The sequence below is a fragment of the Ostrinia nubilalis genome, chromosome 30 (assembly GCF_963855985.1).
Source record: "Ostrinia nubilalis chromosome 30, ilOstNubi1.1, whole genome shotgun sequence".
In the NCBI taxonomy this organism is placed as follows: domain Eukaryota; kingdom Metazoa; phylum Arthropoda; class Insecta; order Lepidoptera; family Crambidae; genus Ostrinia; species Ostrinia nubilalis.
Window position 1 is genome coordinate 5,501,426 of NC_087117.1, and position 26,764 is coordinate 5,528,189.

Consider the following 26,764-nt stretch of genomic DNA (forward strand, 5'->3'; position numbering starts at 1 on the left):
AACTCCTGTGTAGCCAGGATCTACAGCTTGACCGCCACAAAAACCCAACCAATGAAGGTCAAGTTTGTCCCGCGGGAAAGTTAAACTGTCATTGGACCCGCAACGAAATTAATCAGAAGAACATAGGAGGAGTTCGAAATTAAGGTTCGACTTCCCTCCATTGCAAAGCGGATGACAGGTGACAAAGATTATGCACCACGGACAATAAATTAAATTAAGGGGGCCTATCTTATGAGCAATTAGCAACTACCTGCCAATAATATTTTAATGCCAATAACATTAGGTTAATAACATTAGTATGTAATTTATGTTGGAAAAGTCCAGTTCTAGACGTAAGAGCACAATCCTTGCAAGCTATTGTCTTAAGGTTGTCGGTCCATCCAGCTGGTCGCCCTCCTCCTCCATTCGACCTGAAGGTCTGAGAGTCCCGGATGCAATTAACTTTTCAGTAGAATACCGCAGGTATTAGCGTTGATGTATAAAGACGTGTATGAATGTAGAGAACAATTCAAATAATTGTTCCACAGTGGGAAGCCTTAGGGGAGGCTTTTGCCCAGCAGTGGGCTTGATTTTTTGATTGCGATCCACCATGACCTAGGTTAATAAATAAAAAAAACATACTAACCGAATTGAGAACCTCTTCCTTTTGTTGAAGTCGGTTAAAAAGTATGACAATTCTTTTTCTGACATACCAAACTACACGCGGTGTAAGCCGATCTAGTCCAGTAGAATTAGCTTTTAAATCGGAAATAATTCCTACAAAAGATTTTATTGTTTTAATGGCTTCATTGGTTGCCCATTAAGGCGATTAGTGTCCTCAATCCGCGCCAAATGGGCATTTTGTAAAGCCTACTCCTCTTTTACTGCTGGACAGAAATAGTTGAAAAAAATATATGTTATACAACAGTTCAAGGACTACATTTGTGACGTTTGAATTTTCGCTACGTCTCTTTGTTTTGGATTAAAAAAATAAATACGGGACATCGATTTTTTACTTAAATTCCCTACTCCTCCAAAACGGCTATGTTAATTTAAAAGATTTTTACACGAATAGATTGGGAATTCTTTAATCTTTAAATGACACGTTGCGTTTTTCAATCGAACATTACTTTCATTCATAAATTTTACTTTTGATAAATTCCGAACGTTTTGCTGTTGAGGGGGCCTTCGCGGGGTGCGGGCGGCAGTCGGCCGCTGGCCTTCAGACGGGGAGGTTGTGTCACTCGCTACAAACTGACATTAGCGATCAAAATGAATTTTTTCTTTGGCTAAGTTGCACCACGTGACGTGACCTAACTTTGACCGTAGCTTTGGCGATAACCGGTGTTTTTTGTATGGAGTTAGACAGACTTTTGACGCTTGTCAAAGTTGAAGTAAGATGGTGCAACCCAGCTTTTGTTCGACAATAGATTTTATGTCAGAATTGTTCATAGAGTACGTGCAGTCAGACAATACAATTGAATTATGACGCGCTCAGACGCTATTTTCTACCTGAATAGAATCTATTAGTGTAAAAAAACTATAATTGACTCCAAAATAAATACAAGTAGAAAAATTATTACGTTATTTATTTACTAGGCCTTTGCAATCAGTATCCAAATTAGGAGCTAGTCAGAATCTGTAACTTAATCGAAGAAAACAATTTATATTTTTCATACTTATTAGAATTAGATTTTAAATATGTTTCTTCGCGAAAATACCACAATTAAAAATAACACCTGTAACGCCCCTGGGTCTGCGGGTGTCTATGGGTGACGGTAATCATTTACCAACAGGTGATCCGTTTGCTCGTTTGCCTCCTGTCACATTAAAAAAAATTAAGATAAAGTGGTATTGAATTGTTCTATAGAGCTTATTAAAAATTTGGATACTGATTACAAAATTAGCCATTTTCGGAGTCGGTGTCGGTGTCCTACCTTTTGGTGATTCGTTTTGGAGTTGGTTTTAATTTTTAGTGAAATTAATCTATTGCATGCCTTTAGTAGACTATAGGTACCCAGTAGACCTTGTTGTTGCCACTGAAGGTGCATAGGTACTCAGTACATTGATACCATATTTTTCATGTTAAGTGCAAATAAACTTCCCTAAATTACCAAACCATGAAACGTACCTATATTATTAAAAAGTTTCGCAGATAAAAACTGAAATCCTCTTATAAGGTGATGAATTTTAGGAGCATGTCATGAAACCAAAATTATTAGCATAGGTACAAGAGCTTGTTTTAAAAAAAATCTTTTTATTTATGATGGGGAATTTACTGCGGCGTAGTAGCAGAGATTTTCCGTTTGTAGATCGTAATAATTTCGAAGAATAGGGATGTTTCGTGGATAAAGCAAGAAAGTAGCAAGAGTTTGAATAAGACCGTCGCACGGTGGATCGAGCCCATACAAGGTGTTGGACATGGTGCTTTAAATGCAACTACTTAAAACAAGATTGATTTGCATATAAATTGAAAGATGAGACTTCATTCTATCAAATATCACTAATATCAAGTCATGATCTACTATCATAGTTATGTGGTGCGACCGTAAAGTGAACAAAGTCAAAATCATGGATTTTCTGACTTCTGTTTGTATTGTCAATTTATCCAATTTCGTTCACTGGTTTTATGTTATTACTTATTAATGTATTAGCTTATACCTTTATCTTAATCTGTGTGTTAAAATGAGTGCCTAAAAAACTTCTAGCTTGGCTATTTTGACGTATTTTTAAAAGGTATTTTTTTAAATGAAAACTGCGTGTTTTAGTTGACATCTTGGGCGATCTTTAACAAACCATGAATGAGAGATGATAGATGACAACGTGGGCGATATTATTACTCAGTTTTTAGACCCTTATTCATCCCTATTTTCGAGAAAATCACAAAAAACTAAATAAAAGCGCCTCATTTTTCCGCATAGCAAAATTAACTTAGGTAAAATTCGTTACACTAAAATAATGTCAGGTAAACCAAAGATGTTTATTTTGGTTTATGAGTTGTTTATCATGTGCAATTCAGTAAAAATACTCATTAAAATGAAAAACCTCAAGTCAAATAGAGATTTGTATGCATTATTAAAAACCACGATGAAAGATCGCGCTAGTTCTTTAGCTAGGATACTAGAGCTGTTTTCGCATACACTCTCTTCAGATAAACACAGGTAAGTACTAACGTAGTTAATAGGTACTTTATGAACATAAAGAAATACTATAAAACAGATATAGTAAAAAAATCATATTGTCATCATCTCAAAAGATTGTCGTTGAATTTAGTACATACCATACATACATTTTGTATGTATTTTTTTCTTAATTTATGATTGTGTTAGGTAGGTATTGAGTTACACATTTTATTTATCAGATAACTATAAAAAAAAAACAATAATTTCATTGACACTGTTTGTCGCAAGAAGAAGTAGTGTCATTATAATGAGAACCAGTTTTTAGCTACAAACGTAGATTGGCTTAGGCAATCTGTTGATTGGAGTCAGTTTTGTAGTCCGCTAAGTCCCTATAAAATTGCATTAGTATGTATCTAACAGCTAACAGAATATAAAATCAAGCTCGACAAAATCGAACAAAGTGATTGTGTGCAATGAAAAATCAGGCGTTTGCAAAAACATTTCTTTCATAATTTTAACACTTAATGAGAATAAATTTAGAGTATTGTTAGATTATGTATCTAACAGTTAACAGAATATGAAATCAAGCTCGACAAAATCGAACAAAGTGATTGTGTGCAATGAAAAATCAGGCGTTTACAAAAATATTTCTTTAATAATTTTAACACTTAATGAGAATAAATTTAGAGTATTGTTAGACTATGTTACTCTTTAAATATGGAAACAGACCAAAATGAGTGAGTATTTGCTTTTAATTGAACAATAAATACAAGATTTTCATCACTATATTTTAAGAATTTTTTTCACTTATATTAATTGCCATCTAATAAGTAAAATCTATCACATTAGAAAGATAAACTTGTCAACCTTACACTGTAAAAATTTGAAGTTACTACGTTGACGCAATCTCATTTTATTTTAAAAACACTGAGTAAGGAAGCGATGTCCAACGCTTTGTATGGGCTCGATCCAGTGTGCGTCGGTGAACTTATAAAAAAAAAAACTCTAAATGTATTTTTCACTTTTTTAAACTTATGAAAATTTAAAGAGATGAAGCGCACCAAAGTTCAGAAGATGAGGCACATGACGTCAAGGCATGCTTAAAAATGTGGCGATTTGTGTCGTCACGCGGAATTTCATCGCATCATTATCTTCGTAATTACTTGTTTAATTGAAAAATAAAAATATCCTGTGTCCAATATTTTTTGATAATGTAAAATTGACGGACCAAAAGTCTTTTAAAGAAACTAGCCTGTTCCTATGGCCACATTCCAGCTCCATCATCAGACCCTGCAGTTTCCCTTAGAGAATTGAAGACTCATGATTTTCAAAGTAGCGTACCTACTTACATAACATTAGGTACTTGCTTATACAGGGTGTCCCAAAAACAATGGATAACCCTTCAACCATCGATAGGCCTCGCCATGGTCTCCCTAACGTCCAATTTTGACCCCAGTAAAAATATCACCGTTTTTAAGATTTTTAAGTTTTTGTGCATTTTTAGAAAATTGTAATGAAATTATTTAGGTATAATAATAAATAAATACAAATCAAACGAGCCTAAACTCGATGGAATCGTTTATTCCCGGAGTTGCTATGGGGCCACTGGCATTCCAGCTCTACCATCAGATCAGCTCCATGTCATCACAATATTGCATTGTCACCCGAATTACATGTATATCCGAAATTTGAACTCAATCAATTGATGAAGGATTTCTAATAAAAAGACAAATACATTTTCAGTTTATTCTTCATAAGTGATAGACAAAAGCAGAAACATTTGCTTTTTTAGGCCATAGACAATACTAGGTACTAATGCGTTCCAATAGGGATGATGACTGGGTAATGAAATCGGAATTCTATTTAGTCCGTCAGACAGATAATTAGAAAATATTAGACTCGCATTTTTTAATTTTTTCCATAATCGAATAATTACAGTATTATATTGAGTTGAAATGTCGCGTGACGTCACATTTGAGTAAAAATTCTACTCAAGCGTGGCGTATCGCGCCATTTCAACTCGATGTAGCACTGTTATTATTTAATTATGAAAGAAAATAAAAAATATGAGTCTAATATTTTCTAATTATCTGTCTGGCGGACAAATAATTGAAATTTTGTCATCTAGCCTAGTTGTCGTCAGGAAGTTGGTCTAACTAATTCAGCTTGCAAGATTCCACCCGAACAAACATTTATGTAATAAACCTACATACATCATAAATTGCAAGCTAAATAAAAGCTTGTAATAAAGTCGGGTTTGTTCAAATTTCGAGAACGACTGAACCGACAAAAGCATTAGAAAATTTACGAAAAATAAAATAAAATTTTATCCCGTACAAAATGTTCATGTTCATTTTTATTAAATACCTTTACGCCTGAGTTAAATGACACCGACATCAAGGTTCATCAATTTAAGTTTAAAATAATAGGCAGTAATGTATGAAGAAAGAACTTCTTTTCTGTATCTACCTATGCCCGTGTATTTTTGATCGGTGTCAAATCGGAGTTTTTGGTGCGGGGTACGCGGGTGTTGCTCGCGGCGTGAAGGTCAAACGCCCAAGGTCATTGAGGACTCTAATCGCCTTAAGACTCTCCTAAGTTTTCGACTTCGACGGAGTTGTGCTTAAGTGGTGGGGGCCCCCGAAAGAGGCATTTTTTCGGTTTTCCGGTTATACCGCGTAAAGGACTTACCCTATCAAAAAGTGGTCTTCATGACGGTTGAAGGGCACTTAATCCTGCATTGAATAAGACCAAATTCATATGTTTTGGACAAACCGTTCTCGCGCTAAAGTTCGGCAAAGTAGAAAATATACGTATAATTAATGACCCTCTCCACGTCCAATGGTTTGTTACCCACAGGCTTCCAAGTCTTGAAAAGGGCCACCTCAACCAGTGTAACCCTATCAAGGCTTACGAGCTTGATGCGCCTATCCTTGTTCGTCCCAGCCGTTCCTTAACTGCGGTTGCTGCACCTCTTCCTGGCACTCACCTGAACGACTCTGTGTTACCTACTGTGGCTGCCCCTCTTCCTTGTATCCTCCTGCATGACTACGTTGCCTAGCCGTATGCCTGGTCTAAGGTTCGACGCCAAAAATCAACAACAACAAGTTCATATTAAAACGCTGAAGAGTTTTTTGTTTGTTTGTTTGAACGCGCTAATCTTAAGAATTACTAGTTTGATTGAAATCATTATTTTTGTGTTGAATAGCTCATACATTGAGGAAGGCTATAGGATATATACAATCACTCTACGACTAATAGAGGCGAAGCAGTAAAGAAAAATGTTGCAAGCACGGGAAATAGTATTTAAACTATTTTCACTCGTACGAAGTTGATTTTGTGGCGTCGAACCTTGGACCAGGCATATGGCTAAGCAATGAAATCGTACAGGAGGGTACAAGGAAGAGGGGCAGCCACATTAGGTAACACAGAGTCGTTCAGGAGAGTGCCAGGAAGAGGTGCAGAAACCGCAGTTAAGGAACGGCTGGGACGAACAAGGATAAGCGAATCAAACTCGTGAGCCTTGTAAGGGTTACACTGGTTAAGGCGACCCTTTACAAGGCTTGGAAGCATGTGTGTAACAACTTAACAAGCCATTGGACGTGGAGAGGGTCATTAATTATACGTATATTTTCTACTTTGCCGAACTTTAGCGCGAGAACGGTTTGTCCAAAACATATGAATTTGGTCTTATTCAATGCAGGATTAAGTGCCCTTTAACCGTCATGAAGACCACTTTTCGATAGGGTAAGTCCTTTACGGGGTATAACCGGAAAACCGAAAAAACGCCCCTTTCGGGGGCCCCCACCACTTAAGCACAACTCCGTCGAAGTCGAAAACTTAGGAGAGTCTTAATGGGCAACCAATGAAGCCATTAAAGCAAAAAAATCTTTTGTAGGAATTATTTCCGATTTAATCAATTTTTGTGTTTAATTCTACTGGCCTAATCTGAAAAGCAAGTTAATTATTGAAACTAATTTAGATATACTTAACCAATTAATTTGTTCAGTATCCAAAAACATGACGCCTTTTGATTTAACTGACTCTTTAACTGAACCGCTGACCTCTATAGAGCACACTAGTTACCGCTTCATTGCTCCTTACCCAACTGCATATAAGGAGGTGCATGTTTCATAACTAGTCTCACTGTAGGACTGCTTGTTGGAGGTACAGGTGTTCTGGACAATTCATAATGCGGGTAAGTACACAATTTTTCGAAGCTTTCAAAATATACAGGGTGTCTCAAAAAGTAATGTCAAGCCGAAGTCCAGAGGTAGAGCATCACTAGGGCTACCCGAATTTCAATTAGGTACTGCGACTTTTGATAGTTTTCGAGTTATGATATTTTTTTACAACACACAGGACTTTTAACTTTTTTTAGTTTACATTCGTATTATGGATGTACTTCTGAATCAGCTAGGCCTAGTATTCACTAATTAAATAATAATAAAAAAAAACAGACATGCAACTTATCTATTCGCGCCACAGTGACCAAAAAAGTGCCAAAGCACAGAAATTTAAAACAATCATAACTCGAAAACTATCAAAAATTGCGGAACATACATGGGGGTGATTCGGATAGCCCTAGTGATGCTCTACCTCTGAGCTTCAGCTTGACACTATTATTTGAAACATCCTGTATAATCTTACCGTCGATTTACATAATCTTAAAATTACTTAAAAACTAAAATTTAAAAACTACTAATGATAAAAACTATTTACGAAATAAAAAATAATCTTTAAAAAAATCTAATTTATTTATTTATCTTTGTTCCAGTTGATTTGTTTCTGGTGTTTCTTGGTGGCGGCGAGCGTGAGGGCGCAGGATGGCTACTATGCCCCTCAGACCTTCAATCAAAATAATGTAAGTTCTATTTTATTTTATGGTAAACCCTACCACTGATTCGGGGCAATGATGAGGGCCAAAGCTGAGAAGAAGCAGTAATTTTACAAGATGTTGGTGGTACCTTAATTAAACTTATAATTAATTAGCTTTCCGCCTGCGGCTTCGCCCGCGTAGAATTTTGTGTGTCACAGAAAAACTATATCGCGCGCGTCCCTGTTTCAAAAACCGGGATAAAAACTATTACGTAGGCGTGAAAGCAAGATAGACAGACAGACTTTCGCATTTTTATAATATTAGTATAGAATAGAGTAATAGATTTATTAAAAATCAAAGCACGTCTGCGAGGCAAGAAGGTGCGGATGCTGGCTGCATTTCCTCCCTTCTTTCATTTTGCACTAAGTTCGATCTGAATCCATGAAAATGCGATACTATTTTATTAGCTACTAGCTTTCCGCCCGCGACTTCGCCCGCGTGGAATTTTGTCTATCACAGAAAAACTTTATCGCGCGCGTCCCTGTTTCAAAAACCGTAATAAAAACTATCCTATGGCCTTTCCCAGGACTCAAACTATCTCCCTGCCAAATTTCATCAAAACCGGTTCAGTGGTTAAGGCGTGAAAGTGAGACAGACAGACAGAGTTACTTTCGCATTTATAAATTAGTATAGATTATGCATTCTAGATTCGAATTTATAGGATTTCTTCAGGATTTCATCCTCTTAGAAAGCTAAAAATCCTGAAATTCTGGAATTTCGATTAACTTAGACGAAACAGTCCAATAGATTTATTAACTTTTACTCGTCATGACATGAAGGGTACAGGGGCAAAACAAGAAATGTTACAAAAACAAAAAGTTATGTAATGAACATTTAAATTTTTTATAGTTTAAAATATTCTTGTGTCACTTAAAATTATAAACTACTAAGTAATATAAATACATATGACTATTCCTTGTTTTTACGCTTTTTGTATAATTTCAAATAAAAATACGCGGGATATCGAAAATATTGCCATCAAAAATATACTTTTGAATTTTAGGGACATTCCTTGTTTTGCCCCTATACCCTTCAGTCATGTACTAATAATAATCTTCAGAATTCAGCAAAAATCAAAATCAAAAACATTTTATTCAATTTAGACCACTAGTGGCACTTATGAACGTCAAAATTACAAAAAAAAAGAGGTAGCTCTTAAGGGGCTTACATATCTCCTTATCTTTTGGGCCCTACCAGCGCTTCGAGACAAACATGGCAAGTGCTGAGAAGAAACGCCGGAACAAACTCAGTCACCACTAGTTGCCAAGCCTCTTCTTTTTAAGGAAAGAGAGCATAGGTACATAATATTTTCTGAAATTTTGATTAACTTAAGTAGGTATTTAAGTATGTTTACCTATATCCGTTGTCTAGTACCTATAGTACAAGCTTTGCTTAGTATGGGACTAGAAGCGCAGTGTAAAATGTCCAAGGAAGGATATTTATTTATTAACCGACTTCAAAAAAGGAGGAGGTTATATGTTCGACTGTATGTATTTTTTTTTTCTATGTATGTTCACCGATTACTCCGTCAATTGTGGACCGATTTTCAAAATTCTTTTTTTGTTCGATAGGGTACACTTCTGAGGTGGTCCCATTGTCACCAAGTCCGGATCTGATGATGGGATCCTAGGGAAATCGAGGGCAACCCTCAAATTTTATAGGCACGTATATCGTTTTTCAAACTTTTTCTTAAGTTATTCAAGTATTTGCTCCTGGAAATCATCATCTCATATTGATGAGCTGATGATAGAAGGTAAAACTCCTTAATGCTTAGGAGTTGGACGATAATTCTTTAAATATTATAAGTACAAATAGACCAACAGTTGTATTCTTTCATGTTTTTAAGGTGGGCTGACTGTTTAGGTCTTTTTAGGTTTCCTATATGGTAACCTGTTTTTTGTAGGGAATATTATTTTACACTAGACATGAAGAATATGGTCTCAATGTACTGCCTACCTTCAGTGGTGGTAACATCAAGGTAATAATTAGTTAACTAAAAAGCAAGAAATAAGTAAAATTTTATAAAAAAAAAAAAAACCGACTCCAAAAAACCTACACTAAAAAGTAGAAAAATAATTACTAATTATTTATTAGGACGAATTATTAATCTTTATGTAGGTATACCATGATTGATACTTTTGGAGTCGGTGCAGGCAAACTTTACATGTTTCATAATCTTGGCACCGACTCCAGAAGTATCAATCATGGTATACCTACATAAAGATTAATTCGTCCTAATAAATAATTAGTAATTATTTTTCTACTTTTTAGTGTAGGTTTTTTGGAGTCGGTTTTATTTTTATTTATGTGGAATCGTGTGAAACAGTATTTAAAACATTTACTCATGTTATGTCCACGTGATGCAATGTGAAATTATTTCCATGCCTTTCTTGTCGGGCGGTCAACTAGGGCATTGCTTAACTGTGCTGATTCATCAGTAATTGCTGATGGTCAGGCAGCGAACTGAAGCTGAACGGGGTATGAATTATGGCTATGAAGACATCCTTTGATGTTGTTTGTCGCATTAACCAATAATATTTATAAACTTCTCTAATTAAGGCCTCACACGAAGAGGCCTTACGCTCGTATTGACAAAGATTACTATGAGGTCACACAGTGCGCGTGGCGTGGACGCACAAGGTGACATATAACCAATCACAGAGCTCTATTCAACGCTGTGCGTTCGATTTGCTGCTTCACTTAGCCTAGGCGCAGACCACCGATTTTTAGTAGGTCGGGCTGTTAATCAGTATGGAGATGTATGAAAGTGCGCACATTAAGTACACCGATATGGTTCTAGGTATTAGCCGACTTTTCATACAAATTATAATCGGGTTCAACGATCAGCCAACTACTTAAACGTCGATGGTTTGCGTCTAGGCTTAAGCAAACATCGTTTGTGAATACGGGCGTCACTCTTCTCTCTCAAGAAGTGAGAGAATTTGAAGTTATATTAGCACCGTTTTGTTTCAAACCTATAGTTGTGTCATTTGGTTAATATGACATTTAAGAAAATAAACCAAAGCTTCTGAACGTGATAACTGTGATGAAAGTGAACTTTCCCTCCAAGAAGATTAGGTTGATATCATATAGTAAGTGCAATTCCCTAGTACTAAATGGAAATAAGTCCAAATATATGGTGCTGGGTTCTAGGGATCAGATAAGAAAAACCATAAACAGGGGAATTAGTGTGTTGATCGAGGGGGAGCCAATAGAGAGGGTAACAGAAGCTAAAAACTTAGGACTTCTAATGGACGAGGAAATGCGCTTTGAAAAACACATCAATAATATAGTAGGAAACTGTTTTTATAGACTGAAAGTATTATATCAAATACGTAAATATCTTTCTACTGATAATCGCATTAAATTATGCGACTCTCTGGTTCTATCTAAGTTCAACTATATGGACGTGGTCTATGGCCCCCGACTGCTGGCGCGTACCAAGAAAACTATCCAACGTGTGCAAAATGCATGCGCCCGTTTTTGTTTTTCAATCCCGCCGAGAACACACGTTACGCCTTATATAACTAATGCTAAAATATTAAAAATGAACTCACGCAGGGCGTTGCACTTCGCGGCACTGCTTTTTGGTATGATGAAAAACAACACTCCGACTTATCTACTAGATAAATTAGTTTGGACAAGGGAATTCCACTCGCACAAGACCCGTCGCTCCAGCAGCACTCTCGTTCTTCCGCCGCACCGAACCGTTGCCTTCCGGGGTAGCTTCAGGTTTGCCGCCTCCAAGTGCTGGAATGACTTGCCACCGCCATTACGTCGTCTGCAAACATTGTACACTTTTAAAAAGAAATACCGGGAACACATTTTTAACGAACAAATACTGGAGTAGGTTACTTGTATGCTTACCTAAAGGTTTCAGACGATCAAGCACGGAAGTGGGCAAGACGATCGAGACTGCTGTAGCCTGACATCACTAAGGTAAGTGCCCCCTACTTCGGTATATTAAGGCTCTTACGACTTTAACAATTTATTTAAAAATAACCAAGGATGATATCAGTATGAAAGCTTTTGTATGCTAAAGTTTGGTCTTTTGACAGTAACTTAATACATAAATTATAGTTATATTGTTTAAACTTTTTTTAATATTAATTGTTCTGCGGACCTCTTGTTTGGATCCTGTTTCGTGATAAAATTTTGCTCTGTTTCTAAGTTCGTGAACTCATGTCCCCTATTTCGGGATAAAGTTTTACGCATCGAGTTAGGATATTTTAATAATGATTAAGGGTTTAATAATTTTAAAAACGATAGTATAAATTTAGAATAAAATAATTTTGTGAAATTGACGATATTACTTACCTGAAACATTCATGAGAAATAATGTGAGTCTGTCTAGCTAGGTTAGGTAGGTACGTACCTTCGTATAAAGTTTTGATTTATTATTCTAACAATATGTGAAAATATTTATGTAACCATCAGAAATGTAGGGGGGCCTTACCCCCCCCCCCCCCCCTTCGTACCCATAAAATTTAGATTTTTTATTTCTAACGATATGTGAAAATATTCATACAAGTCTAAATTTAAAAATGTGGGGGGAGGGACTAACCCCCCACCTCTGGAGCTGCTTCAAGTGAGGGTAGTCCCCCCCCCCCCCTGAAAATAACCCCATATACGCCAATGACTCATAATAAAAATTAATTAATTTATTACTTAGGTAGGTAAGTATTAAAAACTAAAAAATATGTCGATTTCTTTGATGTTACGTGTCATACAAGTACCTAACACTATACATTTATATGTATATCACGAACTTGGGAAAAAGTAACAATAATTACGGTTCCTTGTTTCGTGATACTGATTATTCCAAATTCCCCAAGTAAAATTCATGGATTATTGTCAAATTGTGTCAATTAACTATTATCTATCCCATATAAAATACCAATAAACCAAGATAAATAAAACGAATCGAATTAAAACCAAAATTACGCTGGTAGTACTTATGCTAATTTATCTTAAAATTGGTCATTTATGTGAACTTCAAACTCGTGTCATATAAATTCTAGTGAACGAAACATATACCGAATTTAGATCATGAGAAACTTAAATAAATGTATTATTTGTTTCATAACTTACATTTCAATTATCATAAATAATTATTTAAAAACCAAGCATCAAAATATTATCCATAATATCCTTGATTCGGTAGTATCACGAAACAGGGGACACCCGAAAAATTATATGTACGCTATTTCGTGAGTCAATTAATCGCAATTTTAAAGGAATTCTACGTTTTCATATAACTTTTTTCTAAGCCAAATCAATTGTCAAGGAACACATGAAACCACTATTACAAGTTTTATGCAAATGGACGTTTCTTCGCCTTTTTATAAGCTTAAGAAGTTGGAGCGCTAACCTTACGGTGAGAGCATCATTTTCACGCCGCACGGCTGTTTTTGGCTCTCTGAGAGTTTGAAGCTTCGTATTGCTCTCATTTTTGGCGCCACAATGTTGGTACTTGGTTTTTTAGATAGCTTAAATAATAGAGTTTTTGTAGTAATAAAGAATTTTTATAAATAATATTCCATTTGCTTATTATTTGAGCTAGAAAAAAAACTTACGAACTTACGTACTATCCAAGTGCTGGAATGACTTGCCACCGCCATTACGTCGTCTGCAAACATTGTACACTTTTAAAAAGAAATACCGGGAACACATTTTTAACGAACAAATACTGGAGTAGGTTACTTGTATGCTTACCTAAAGGTTTCAGACGATCAAGCACGGAAGTGGGCAAGACGATCGAGACTGCTGTAGCCTGACATCACTACTTGAAAATTGAATTTTTTTCTCTCCGGACATACTATTTGTAACACCATTATAACACCATATTAAATACTTGTTTCATGATTATTATTTTATTTCTAATGACATCATAACTATATATTTGACACTAATTGAAATTGAATTATATGTTTAGACGACCAATACTGCTGGAATTAATTTACTTTTTATTTTTTTTATTTTTTGGTTGTAGGTGCGCGTGTAACGCTCGGAACAATATGGGATGAACTAAATTGTCGAATCGCGCGCAATCAATCATTCGATTGCACAAACCGGTTTTGCGGGCGTCGAGACACTCAACAACGCGTAACCGTAACAATGTCACTCTTTACGAATATTACACATTAACACAATTACTACACACACACCTATACAAACAGTTTTATCTTTTTATTAGTATTCTTTTCATTAGTATTCTTAATAAACGTAGTCATAATCATCCTTACCGATTTCCCGCCTTTTGTATTTATCTGTGCACTAATATTACTATTTATGTATGTTTATCTAGACAATTTTATGCAGCTTTTTTATTTTTTTATTTTACCAATGGTCCGTGACCCTCACTCGGCATGGGGCACACTGAAAACCAGCGCCGTGGCCTTCGTCACCGTGGGCCACGGCATATGCTGAGTGGGGTCCCGTTGCAGTGGGCATCTTGTTGGTGAATGGGTGGCACTGCTCAGTTTACTCTTGTTTTTATTTTTTCTTCTTTTATTATTATGTGCCACTGTCATGTCTATGTAATTGCCTGTATTTGTGTGATGTCCACTGTAATAAATGTATCTTTCTTTCTTTCTTTCTTTCTATATATCTTATTTCGTACTTAGGTGGGAAATGCCGGTTTCTTCCAACCAGCGCACAGGTCCTGGGAGCCCAGTGTGTCCGACACCAGATGGACTAAGTTATGTATTATGTGATGTCAGATATTCTATATACCTACTACATTGGTGTTTGGCAAAAGCACTTACTTACATACTTTGGTTCCATTTCTGTAGAATACATTTGTGTGCATGAACATAGGTTTTGTAGTGGTCTGGGTGTTTTCTATAATGTGTAGTTAGTAGGAACTAAATACTTTTATTCACATACCTATGAGTATAAATCCGTTGTTTGTACACCCGTAGTAGATAAAACTTTTGCTTAGTTTGGGCACAGATATGTACAGTGTTTGGGAGTACCTTACATGGTGAAAAATTACCAAGTACTTACTTATATTTATTTATTTGCATGAGTTATTTCAAGGATCTTCATGCATGAGAATAGAACACTTTTAACACACCGGTAGAGTAGAATAGAAGCCCCACTCTTCTTGTAGATGTCATAAACTAAGGAAAAAACACGTGAACATCAGGCCTCCCCAACCCGTCTGGCCAGCGTGGGGAATGTAACAAATCCTCCATTTGCCTCTGGTCAATTAGAGAAGGTCGTGCTCCTGCAGTGGAGACTAAATGACTTGACGATCAAATGGTTATTAAACCTTTGTTTTGTCACCTGTCATCCGCTTTGCACTGACTGGAGGAAAAATATTATTGGCAGTTAGAGTTGCTAATTGCTCATAAGATAGGCCCCCTTAATTGATATTTATTGTCCGTGGTGCATAATCTTTTCTTAAAGGTTTTAAACCTTTGTTTGTCACCTGTCATCCGCTTTGCAATGGAGGGAAGTCGAACCTTAATTTCGAACTCCTCCTATGTTCTTCTGATTAAAATCGTTGCGAGTCCAATAACGGTATAACATTCCCCCGGGACAAACTTGATCTTCACTGATTGGGTTATTGGCGGTCAAGTTGTAGATCCTGGCTACACAGGAGTTGCAGCGGTGGGAACGTGAATAGTCCCGTATGATGATAATGAAGCAACCAATCCGTTAATTGTATTTTGACAGTAAATTTTTATCTTTACAGGTGGACAAGGGTCTCTTCACCCCATCCCGTAACGACGTGTCTCCTCAGAGCACCATAGCAGAGCCATGGAGGCCGAAACCTGTGCAGGAAAACTGGAATGGTAGGTATCAGTATACATATACCGGTGAAGTAGTCAAATAAATACTTATCATCATCAAGCTTTTGCTTGACTTTTAGAAATTATTAGTCCTATGCGGAACATGATCTATGTATAAAACCTTATTTAAATACTACAGCCTTTATTTAATACTTACTATGTAGAGTCTATTTGCTTCGGACATGTTTAATTTGAGGGAAGAGCCTGGATGCGGGCGGCGCAGGACCGGTCGTTATGGAACCTTGGGGGAGGCCTTTGTCTAGCAGTGGACGTCATTCGGCTGAAACGAACAAGCGAACCAACGATGTTTAACTTGACAGCTCTGTTGCGTCTCATATCGTTACTCCAGCGCCTCTCCACTACTTACCTCAGGAAACTACTTTTACTTTGATTCGCATAGTCACCCCAAATCAGTCAAGGCAAATCCTCCATTTGCCTCTAGTAAGTACGAGTATGTACCTACTTAAATTAGAGAGGGTCGTGCTCCTGCAGTGGAGAGTGTGACAAGTTTAAATAATCTATTTAATCATGATCCCCAGCCGGCCCCTCCTACAGCGCCCCAGCTCCAGTAGAACCCTGGAGACCACCTTTCCAGCTCACGAAGGAGCAGCAGGCCGCCATAATCCACCACAAGCAGGCCCTGACTTCAGGTTAGTAGTGATAAAGCCCGGTCTGTGAGCACGTAGAATTTTGTCCAATGACCCCAAGCTACCCATCCTTATCGCTCGCACGTAATTATATTGCTGTCGCGACGGGCGCCTGTAGTGAGTGTGCGAGCGCGACAGCAGCAGCTTCTCCCGGAATCCTCAACCACAGAGGAACTGGCTATCTTACCTCGGACGGAACACAACAATGCTGTTAACATTGTTGTTATGGCGACAGACTTAGGTAAGATGGTGGTAGCTAGCCAGGCGGACTTAGAACAAGCCCTACCACCGACCAAACCGAACAGAAAAATCTGCCACCACTGGGAATCGAACCCGGGACCTCTGCGTCTGAAGCAAGTGGTCTTACCACTAGACCACAGAGGCGGTCTGGTGAACCCAGGATGTTGGGCTACTAATTTGAAGACGATAGTAGGGGGAGTCCGGGAGAGTTTACCCGCCTTCCACTAAAATGCTCATAAATATTTCTATACTTACAAATCGCTATTTTTTATTAATTGTATGTTAAGCTACATTATTTAGCTATATTTTCTTCTAAGAAAGTTTAATACATCATTATTAGTTTAAGAGTAATTAACAATTTTAACCAAAGTGATATTTGGCTAATATCTCCCGCCTGGGTGGGAGACTTGACCCCCCAAGTAGGGAGCCTTTACCCGGGTTTAAAAATAAGCAAAATAATCACTAAAAATTATAATACTATAAAGAAATTTAATCTTCTTGAATGAAAATGTGTAACAATTTAATTCTTTTGAGGTTTTGAAAAAAATCAGCAACGTTTTTTCTATTAAAACTGGTTGATCTCGATAAACTGGTTTCTACTGGGGCAACGCCTCTAATTTTCCTTTATCAATGTAACATACCCATAGCATTTCTTATTACTGATAGATCTAAATTGCTCCTATTTCTAGATGTTCCTTTTTATATTGGAAAGGCATTTTGGATGATTATCTGCAATAAAAGTACCAGATTACCCTGGGTAAAGTCTCCTCCCGATGCCAGGGTAATGTCTCCCACCCCAGGCCAAGCTGTCCATTATTACATTTTTATAAAAAACTATAACACTTAAGTAAAAACTGTCTACCGTAAATGGAACTAGGATAATTACATTTCCGGTGTATATAAATGACATGCTGGAATCTATTCATAGTAAACAACTGAAATCAAATATCTAAAATTGAAAAAGGTTACTTTTTGGGCTCGAAAATGTGTTATCACTTGTCACTCCTAAACCGAACTAAGTACCAATCGCAACGGCAATGCGTGAGCGAGGTGGGACGCACCTAAGGAGTCTAAGAAGTGTGGCTACGTCGCAATATTTAGTTCCATAAAAATTCTATGAGCAGTGGCTATTGTCTCCCACCTGCTAAACTGTCCCGGACTCCCCCTACTACTAACTCATGAGTTTATCGCACGATAGTTTTTATCCCAGTTTTGAAATAGATCCGTGCGATGAAGTCTCAAAATTCACGTAAGCGAAGACGCGAGCAAAACCTAGCTAAATAAGTTACATTATCTGCTATCTGTATCCTATAGTAGCTTCTAAAGTTACTTCTTTATTAACCGAACCCAAAAAAGGTGAAAAATATCAGTGGTCGTGATATGCGCCCTCTGCCGTCATGGCTTATACTGAGCAGATGCCATAATTGGTGCTTGTACCCGTTCTATTGTCAGTTTTAGTTATTTTATTTTGTTCTTGCATCAAATAAATACTTTTTCATTCAAATTATTTGTAACTAAACTCAACTCTTCCAGAGGGCAGCTTCCAATTCGAGTACGCATCAGACAACGGGCTGGCTGCTGGTGAAACCATCCAGCCCGATGGCTCCAGGATCGGCGGTTACCAGTACAAGGATCCAAGTGGGCAGATCGTCAAACTGAAGTACAAGGCTGGCAAGGAAGGGTTCCAGGTATGTCCATCTTCAGGGCCCCAATATTATTAACTGCTACGCGACTGGACCACGAACGAACATCAGCTGTTTTGACCCGTATCGCGGTATCGTTTTGACAGTTAGTTCAAACAAAGTTGGAACGTAAACGGAGCGCAACTGCACCTACGTACCTATAAGCTGAAAGAAAGTTACTTTTTCTCACACGCAATTCAAACGCTTCACGAACATGCATGCGCGTGCATGGTGTCAAATACCTAATTGTTTGACTTTTACCTATTAGTTTGCATTTTGTTAATATTTAATCATTGTTACTTTAACTACGAATCAAAAAACTGTTCAAAGAAAGCCAAAAGATGCTAATAACTATTTTAAAGCTGTCATATCAAGAATTTTTTTTTTTTTCTTGGCTTTCGCTCAAGAATTTTATTTTATTTAAATAATTTGATTTTTATTCTTTTCAGATTCTTGAAGGAAGCCACATACCAAAGAGTCCTGAACCAGTTCCACCTCTAAACCAGGGTAATTATCTTTCATTTTTTTTTAACTTAAATTCCTCCTTCTATAACGACCGGTCCAGATCCTTCCCGCGACCTTCACCAGATCGTCGATCCACCTAGTGGGAGGCTTGCTTTCACCGCGTCTTTCGATCCGTGAGTCCGTGAGTGATCCGTTTCGACTCGAGAACTTTTCTGCCCCAATCAGCCCAACAGCCATCTCGCACCCTTAATAATGAATGGGCACAACTCCAAAATTCCGTTTTTTGAGAAACGGCGGATCGCGGTTTTTTACATAATTGGCTCTAAAATCTTTATTTTATCAGCTACAACTTTCAAATTAAGCATACTTCATCACTGGTATCTGTTATATAATTTGACATAAGACATTTTTGAAAATATTGATTAAGAGTATTAAAAAAAATTGTTTAAAAAAATATTTCAAAGTTAGGCCTTTATTTTACTATTTCTGTTGTTGTGATTTTGGGTATTACTTGTACTTGTGCCCATTTAATCCTTAGGCTGAATTGTTTTATATAGCATATTACCTAATATTGCTCTTTAATATTTAAAAATAAGTGATTTATTCGATTTCTATATTGATTTACGCCCAATAACATTGAGGACAGTCATTGTGCGGTATAGTAGCTTAAAGCCAATTCAGTATAAGAGTAGGGTGCTGAATACTAGAAAATTATTAGATGTGTCAAATTAGATTAAAATAAAGACTATTAGCTATTTCTCTGAGAAAACAGAAATGAAAATACCAATTTTATGCATTCAAAATATTTTTACTTAGATAGATAGGGACTCTTACCCTATAAAAATATGATTTTCATCAAATATAGAAAAAATCTACAAAAAAACTTTTTCTGTAAGGTTTTCTGTTATGGATTTGTTCAGGGTAGTCACTTATTAAAGTCCAACAGCCAGTACCTTGGTATCTTTTTTCCTCTATCCTGCTATCCTGGTGGAAGGAACCGTTCTCCTTGTCACTTACTATAATCACCCACATTATGTGGAAATGAGTTCAAATGGCTTTTGTAAAAAATACAATTTAATGCTCAAATTGGCGTGTGTAATTTTTGAAGGATTTTAGCAACCAATTTTGAACACCAGAATATCCATTCAGGTATTCTAACATTCCCCAAAAAATGTTTTACTACTAAAACAACTTAGCCATGCTTCAGATTCAATTTGTGTTATATGGTTTACAAATACAGTCTTTTATATATGAGCACGGATTTGCAATCCATCGAAGATAACTGCTTTTAATTTTTCCGTACTCATCATCATTTCGCTTTTGATAATTTTAGTGATTAGAAAGCTCAATTCATATCTTTGGCCCTCCATATTGAAGCCCTTTACGTCCTGCTTGACTTCAGTATCGCAAAGAATCTAGGTACACAAGGTTTACGACGATTGGGCACCCAATATTTATTAATTTGTACAATTTTTATCCCAAAGTATGCTTGGTTTGTTATCATAAACTCCGTGATCTTTTTTCTTTGCTTTTGTGTACAATATTTGCCACATATTAATAAAAACTGTTAGTGGTGTTAACACAAGATTTCATTACGAACTAATTTTTTTTAAGACAAAAAGCACTTTATAACTTAAATTTAGACAAACTGAAAATTTCAAGGTGTAATAGCTGATCAGTAAAATTGTAGTAACTAAATACGTTAAAAGATAATTTTAAAATAAATTCGATGCATCCTCAGTCAGAATCTGAGTGATTAATCAGCATCAATTTATGTGACCGTAATAAATTAATGAATAATATAATTAAACATTATAACACTATCATATTAAAGTAATTTACCTTTTGGCTGACTAGTGCGTTTATTCATAGAATAAACAAAGAAAAAAGCCAACCCGAGCCCCGAGCGAACGTTAATAGCCTAAACACGTAGGTATGTCTCTTATTTTATTACTCATTGGTTTATTTATCAGGAAGTATTTCATAACCACCGCTTTATTTCTTAGCATCGCGATAAAACATTCTATATATGCTCCTAATCAACCAATAGGTATGAAAATTAATACCAATAGGCAAATTACTTTTATAGGAGAGTTATAAATTTAACTACAAACACCCATCCATGGTACGCCTAACTAAAGTTAAAGTTTTATTTTATAATTTTCTATGATTTACGGGACTTTATCAATGTAATAAAAATAAATATGTAACATATTATTAGAAATATATGGAATTAATTAGTCTTAGCTCACTAACACTTACTTAAAAGTTTGTCACACAAAGGCACAACTCCAAATTGGACCACAGTCGCGCGGGCCGGATTCGACAAATATCGGCATGTCACTGATTCAGCCCTTCTAGCGGGAAGATAGACGAAAGTATGGAAGGGGCACAAAATGTAGAACTCTTTTATCTGATCATTGTTTTCAATTTCTGTGAAAGCCATCTTGTAGAACTGACGAAAATGTGCCTCTCTAGTACAAAAAGTAAAAAACCAAAAATTTTGAGTTGTGCCCATATATTATTAAGGGTGCGATCTGTTCTGGGAGGTATGCGCCCCGCACATCATCCACCCACAGGACATCCACTGCTGAACATAGGCCTCCCCCAATGACTTTCACATCGCACGGTTGGTAACGGCATGCATCCAGCGCCTTCCTGCTAACTTTATCAGGTCGTCGGTCCACCTTGTGGGTGGACGTTTCATGCTGCGTTTTCCGGTTTGCCTCCACTCCACACACTACAACTTATATTTGGCGATTCTGCGGAGTACTTATGCCGGTCACTTCCCTCCACAATTTTTCAGTAAGAAAAAATCGAAAACAGCCTAAGTTCAAGTTCGAAGCTTTTGTATATTCCTTATTTTTGACTTATTATTTCCAGAGGCCCACCACCAGCAGGCTTATGAGCAGCAGAGACAGGCGTATGAGCTCCAACAGCAGTATAACCAGCAGAGGCCGGAACCTAACAGATGGAACAACCCACAGGTATCGATACAATAGATAAATATTTAGTTCACGAGACTATCTCTACCATCTTTTGTGAGTCCACCTCTGGCACAGTAGCTTATAAGCTGTAAATGGTCCCCCTTTTATGTGAATGTCTTAAGGGGGCGTCCATTATTTACGTGAGACGTTTAGGGGGTCAAGAAAAACCTCACTAAATCTCACGTAGGGGAGAGGGGGGGTCTCGACAAATATCACGTAATTTTTTTCAGCAAGAAAAAGGGTCAAATTGCGAGAAAACTGGGTTATCTTAAATTAAAAAAAAATATATAATATTTTAAAAGATGATAATGATAAATATTTTATTCATTTTTTTATTCTAAACCGTCTAAACAATAAATAAATTAGAAGAAATAAGTTTTTTTTATATTAAATCCTAATCGAAGCATAGATATTACCCATTTACATTGCAAATATGTATTTTAAGAAATCTCACGTGAGATTGTGGGGAGGGGGAGGGGGTCTGGAACAATATCACTAAATCTCACCAAGAGGGGCGGGGGGGTTGACAAATTGCCAAAATTGTCTCACGTAATTAATGGACGCCCCCTAAGGCCCGGTTTTTTGATTCTTAGTTAATATAACCAATGGTCAAATTTGACAGATGTCAAATGACAAGTGGTTAAATATCAGAAAAAAATGTTTTTCGAACAGTGGTTAGCTTGACTTTTGTAACTATTAGATAACATTTTGTTAATATTTAATTACAGTACATTTTTTAACTATTAGATAACATTTTGTTAATATTTAACCATTAGTAGCAAAATTTAACAATTTCTTATTTTAACTATGAATCAAAAAACTGGGCCTAAGTGGGTCTATGCTAGACAAGCCGGGCTTGAGCTGTGCGCAAACCGTCCTGCACTCCCGCGATATACTTAAGTGTGGAAGTACAACGAGCCTACAATAAATCACTTTCCTCGAACCTCAGATCATAGTTCTATGATCTGAGCCTCGAACATAGTAACTTACAGCGCGATTCGTCGGCCGTTTGGTGTAGTGGTTCAGAGAGTTCAGAACGGACTACTATGCCGAGAGGTCCCGGGTTCGATTCCCGGCCGGGCAGAAATTAAAATGATGAATTTTAATTTCTGTGACGGGTCTGGGTGTTACTATGTATAAATGTATGTATTAAAAAAAAGTATATAAGTAGTATATCCGTTAAGCTAGCACCCATAACACAAGCATATTATTTGCTTACTTTGGGGCTAGATGGCGCTGTGTGAGATTGTCCAAAGATATTTATTATTATTTATTCAAATCCCTTTCTGTTCGTTAAAAAAGAGATAATAGGCGGATTATGTCCAGCAAACTCGAAGCGTTCGTGGCTGGAAAGTCTCATCTAGCGTAGACCACTATACATATATTTTAGTAAAATATTTTATAATTTGTATTAATTTATCAGCAGTACCAAGAGGGCCCTCGCCCGGCGGCGCCCAGCAACCAGTATTACGCGCCGAGCTGGCAACGAGGCAACGAAGACGATGGACAGGTAAGAAGACTTATTAAAAGTGACTTATCCATCTCTCTTTCCCACCGCTGTATCTCCTGAATAGTACAGCCCAATCGAGGAACTGCTCACCTCGCTGGAATGCGACTCTTCTTCCCACTTACCAGCCCCCTAGACAAGTTGCAAAATGTGACAGTTAAAAGATGATCGAAAAGCCTTTTTTTGTAAGGAGTTACAACGGATTCCATTTTCGATTCGATCAGAAAGTGCCACTTGTCTAGACCCACTGCACAGTGCACACCTCCCCGAGTTCGTTCCATCGTCCGTACAGCGTCGATGAGACGTCACGGCTGCCAGGTGCGCAGTTAACTCAACTGTGTTGTAATAGAACTGCTATAAAATAATGGTGATCATACTCGATGGTGTGTCTATAGTTGATGCGGAGATATAAACTTCGTGGAATGGCGCCAGCGGGAGTGTGAATCATCTGATAACTTTTATATGATTGTAAAATATTTTTCATCCTCCAACAGTAAGGGTTGAGTATTCCTGAAGTTAGCCGACTGTCTTAGAACCAACTGCCTTGCCAATGAAGCCCTTTCAGGGTTCTATAGCTTATGCTGGGTTGCACCATCTTACTTTAACTTTAACAAATGTCAAAGGTCTATCAAACTGCATACAAAAACACCGGTAAAGATTATAGTCACGGTTAAAATAAGATGGCGCAACTCAGCTTTAATAAGCAACCTAAAACCATTCAACAATTAAATTATTCTAAATCACGTAGGCGAGAGCAACACGAAAATCGATTGCGCCGCGCTCTCTCTGAAGTTCAAAATGCCCAAATTAAAAAAAGAAAAGTCTTAAAATAGCTTTCTTTTTTCAGTATCGTGAGAACGGAGTGGAAGACAGAGGACCCCACAACTTCGGTGAAGGATACTCCTTCGCCTTCAAAGGCTAAAATTATGATGAACAAACTATAATAGATGACCGACAAATACTGTAAATATTATAACCAAATATTCCAACCAGTGATTTTATAAAAGCTTTTTTATGTTTCAATAATCAGTAGTTGACACCAGCAATATTGAACATTATATTACGATGTTCTTAAAACTGGATGTAATTATAAAATGGTGTCAACTATCTATTTAAACTTATAATTTCTGGAACCTGACAACAAAAATGACGGCTGAAATGTAAACTGAACAAAGCTTAATATTAACCAATTTCAAGTATTACCTTAAAAAGTCAAAAATTATTCTAGGTAGGTACCTTTGTTAAAATAGTAATTATAAATGCTATTCTTTGCTAGTTAATTAACATAAACGATACAATCAAAATCTTAAACATTTTATTACTTGAGTTTGTACCAAGACTTCTTCAGTACCTATTTAACTAAAACTTTAACATTTTTAATAATTAAAAGTATAATTATTATGTTTGTTATACAGATTTGGCCAAGTATCATTCTTAGAAAATATTTATAATACCTAGTGAATATGTCGTAGAATATTATTGTATTTAGATGTGTTTACAGCTAAGTTTAATTTGGGTAAATTAATACGTAGTTGTATAATATAGTTACTTATGTGCGTGATATAATATAATATATAAAATGTCTATGCCTTATATTGAGTTTTTACTATGAAAAATGTTGTGATGTACTGATGTATTTTTGTATATCTAATAAAGAGACTATGAGACTTTGATAAGCTTTTTAATCTTAAAATAATGGTAGTTTGGTATTTCTACTATGGTTCGTATGAATTCATGTTTCCCTTATCTAAGTTAAATGCGCTAAAATTAGTCGATTTCCGAAAACTTTAGTTTAGTAGTAGTTTATTTTATTTAGACTTTGTATTTAGTAGACAATGACAGGACTTTTTCTAATATTTTACGCGTGCTATGTCGTTGGTAGTTATTTTATAGAAAGGAAACGCTTATTTAGTTCATATACCCACATTTTATTAAAACAACACTCCGAAAATTTTCGTAATAAGTTACACATATTCATAAACTTGTATATCTACCAAACGACATACATTACAATACATAGTTCCATTAATGTATATTTATTCAAACACATGATTAACAGGGCAGGACTAGATGTTGAATATAAAACTTATACAAATATTCAACAATACAACAAAATATAATATAACAGCAAAGTTATTGTTAAAAATATGTTTTTAACTTATTAAACATACCTTTAAAATTATTAGTCATTCAAGATTAAATATATAAAATATCAAAATATGTAAAAAAATACCAATCGAATATTTAAATTATGTCAAACCTCATGTAAATACATCAACAAAGTTAAATAATTGTAAACAACAATCATATTAATAAATGTTTACCTAATTCATTTATTTAATTTCTACTCTTACATTAAAAGCATCAAAATATCACTAATAACTATCACAATGAATATTTATTATAATATTATTATTTAAATACTAAATATTGATATTTGCAATGAGAAAAACTTTTTTACCTAAAAATATATGCCTTTATATACCAAGAGAGGGATAGAATAAGTATAAATTTATATATTACAAAGATTCTCGTTTATTACTACAATACACTTTCAGCTCTTGGCTTTTGTTCTTACTTTACTATTTAAACTAACATTTAGTAATCATAATAATGCATTTAATAATGTACATATTCTGAAAATCTGAATGAGTCTGTTAAAATGTTAACGTATTTTTTCTTAATAGTCAAATAATGATTTATAATTAAATATTATTACATATTTTTTATGTATTTATATAAATCATACAAAAGGAAATAAAGAATTTGTTGGAAATAATAATAGAAAGCTCACTGATGTCAGTAGGTACTTATAAACTAAGATTATTCTGTATTATTTTTGTCAATATCAGGGAAATATAACAAAATTTGTTAAAGAGATAATTATTATGTATTCCAACTGTAATCATTATTATTCTAGATAGATAGATCTCTTAAACGCTGACAATCTAAGATCAGAGTTATAAAATTACTTATCATTCAGACACTCAAAATAATATTTTAATATAAAAATATACGAGAGACTAAAAGGACCCGAACCCAGCTATGGCGTATCATTAGACATTACACTTAAAATAATAATCATCACCAAATATAAACGAATGATCTAACACAAGTGCTTGTTATTATAACTAACTTATCAATATTATTTCATAGTTTTTACTACACATAAAAAGCATTTTTGACTTGCCACTATTTCTACATGAATAAAACTGCGTAAGTATGATACCAATTTAAATAATATAACTTGATTGAGATGAATAATGGATCTAGAATGTTGATTATCATTATTATAAATAATATTGTGATGTTTAATAATGACAATAATGAGTAGTGTTATCGTAGTTGTCTACTCAAATGTTTATTTTCTTCATCTAACACTGGAAGATTATGTGATTATATATTTGATACTCTTATTTATACAATATTATATTAAAATAATGAATGTGTAAACATT

General features: G+C 35.8%; 1 protein-coding gene across 3 annotated transcripts; it reads left to right on the plus strand.

Annotated features, from left to right (window-relative positions):
* Positions 1-7,233: 7,233 nt before the first annotated feature.
* On the plus strand, positions 7,234-24,978 carry LOC135086099 (uncharacterized). Of its 3 annotated transcripts, none has more exons than XM_063980869.1 (10): positions 7,234-7,299; positions 7,879-7,965; positions 14,607-14,679; positions 15,681-15,782; positions 16,319-16,429; positions 18,200-18,354; positions 18,798-18,855; positions 21,697-21,800; positions 23,224-23,310; positions 24,155-24,978. In XM_063980869.1, exons 1-10 carry the CDS (start codon positions 7,294-7,296, stop codon positions 24,227-24,229), a joined length of 858 nt encoding a protein of 285 aa, XP_063836939.1. In that variant the 5' UTR covers positions 7,234-7,293; the 3' UTR covers positions 24,230-24,978. The 3 variants fall into 3 exon arrangements, with proteins under 3 accessions (XP_063836939.1, XP_063836940.1, XP_063836941.1); XM_063980870.1 differs by having other exon boundaries at positions 23,227-23,310; XM_063980871.1 differs by lacking the exon at positions 14,607-14,679 and having other exon boundaries at positions 15,683-15,782.
* The last annotated feature ends 1,786 nt before the right edge of the window (positions 24,979-26,764 follow it).

Coding starts and splice junctions, on each gene's coding strand:
- LOC135086099 (XM_063980869.1), top strand. Junction 7,966..14,606: donor AGACCTTCAATCAAAATAAT/GTAAGTTCTATT, acceptor TTTCGTACTTAG/GTGGGAAATGCCGGTTTCTT. Junction 16,430..18,199: donor CAAGCAGGCCCTGACTTCAG/GTTAGTAGTGAT, acceptor CAACTCTTCCAG/AGGGCAGCTTCCAATTCGAG.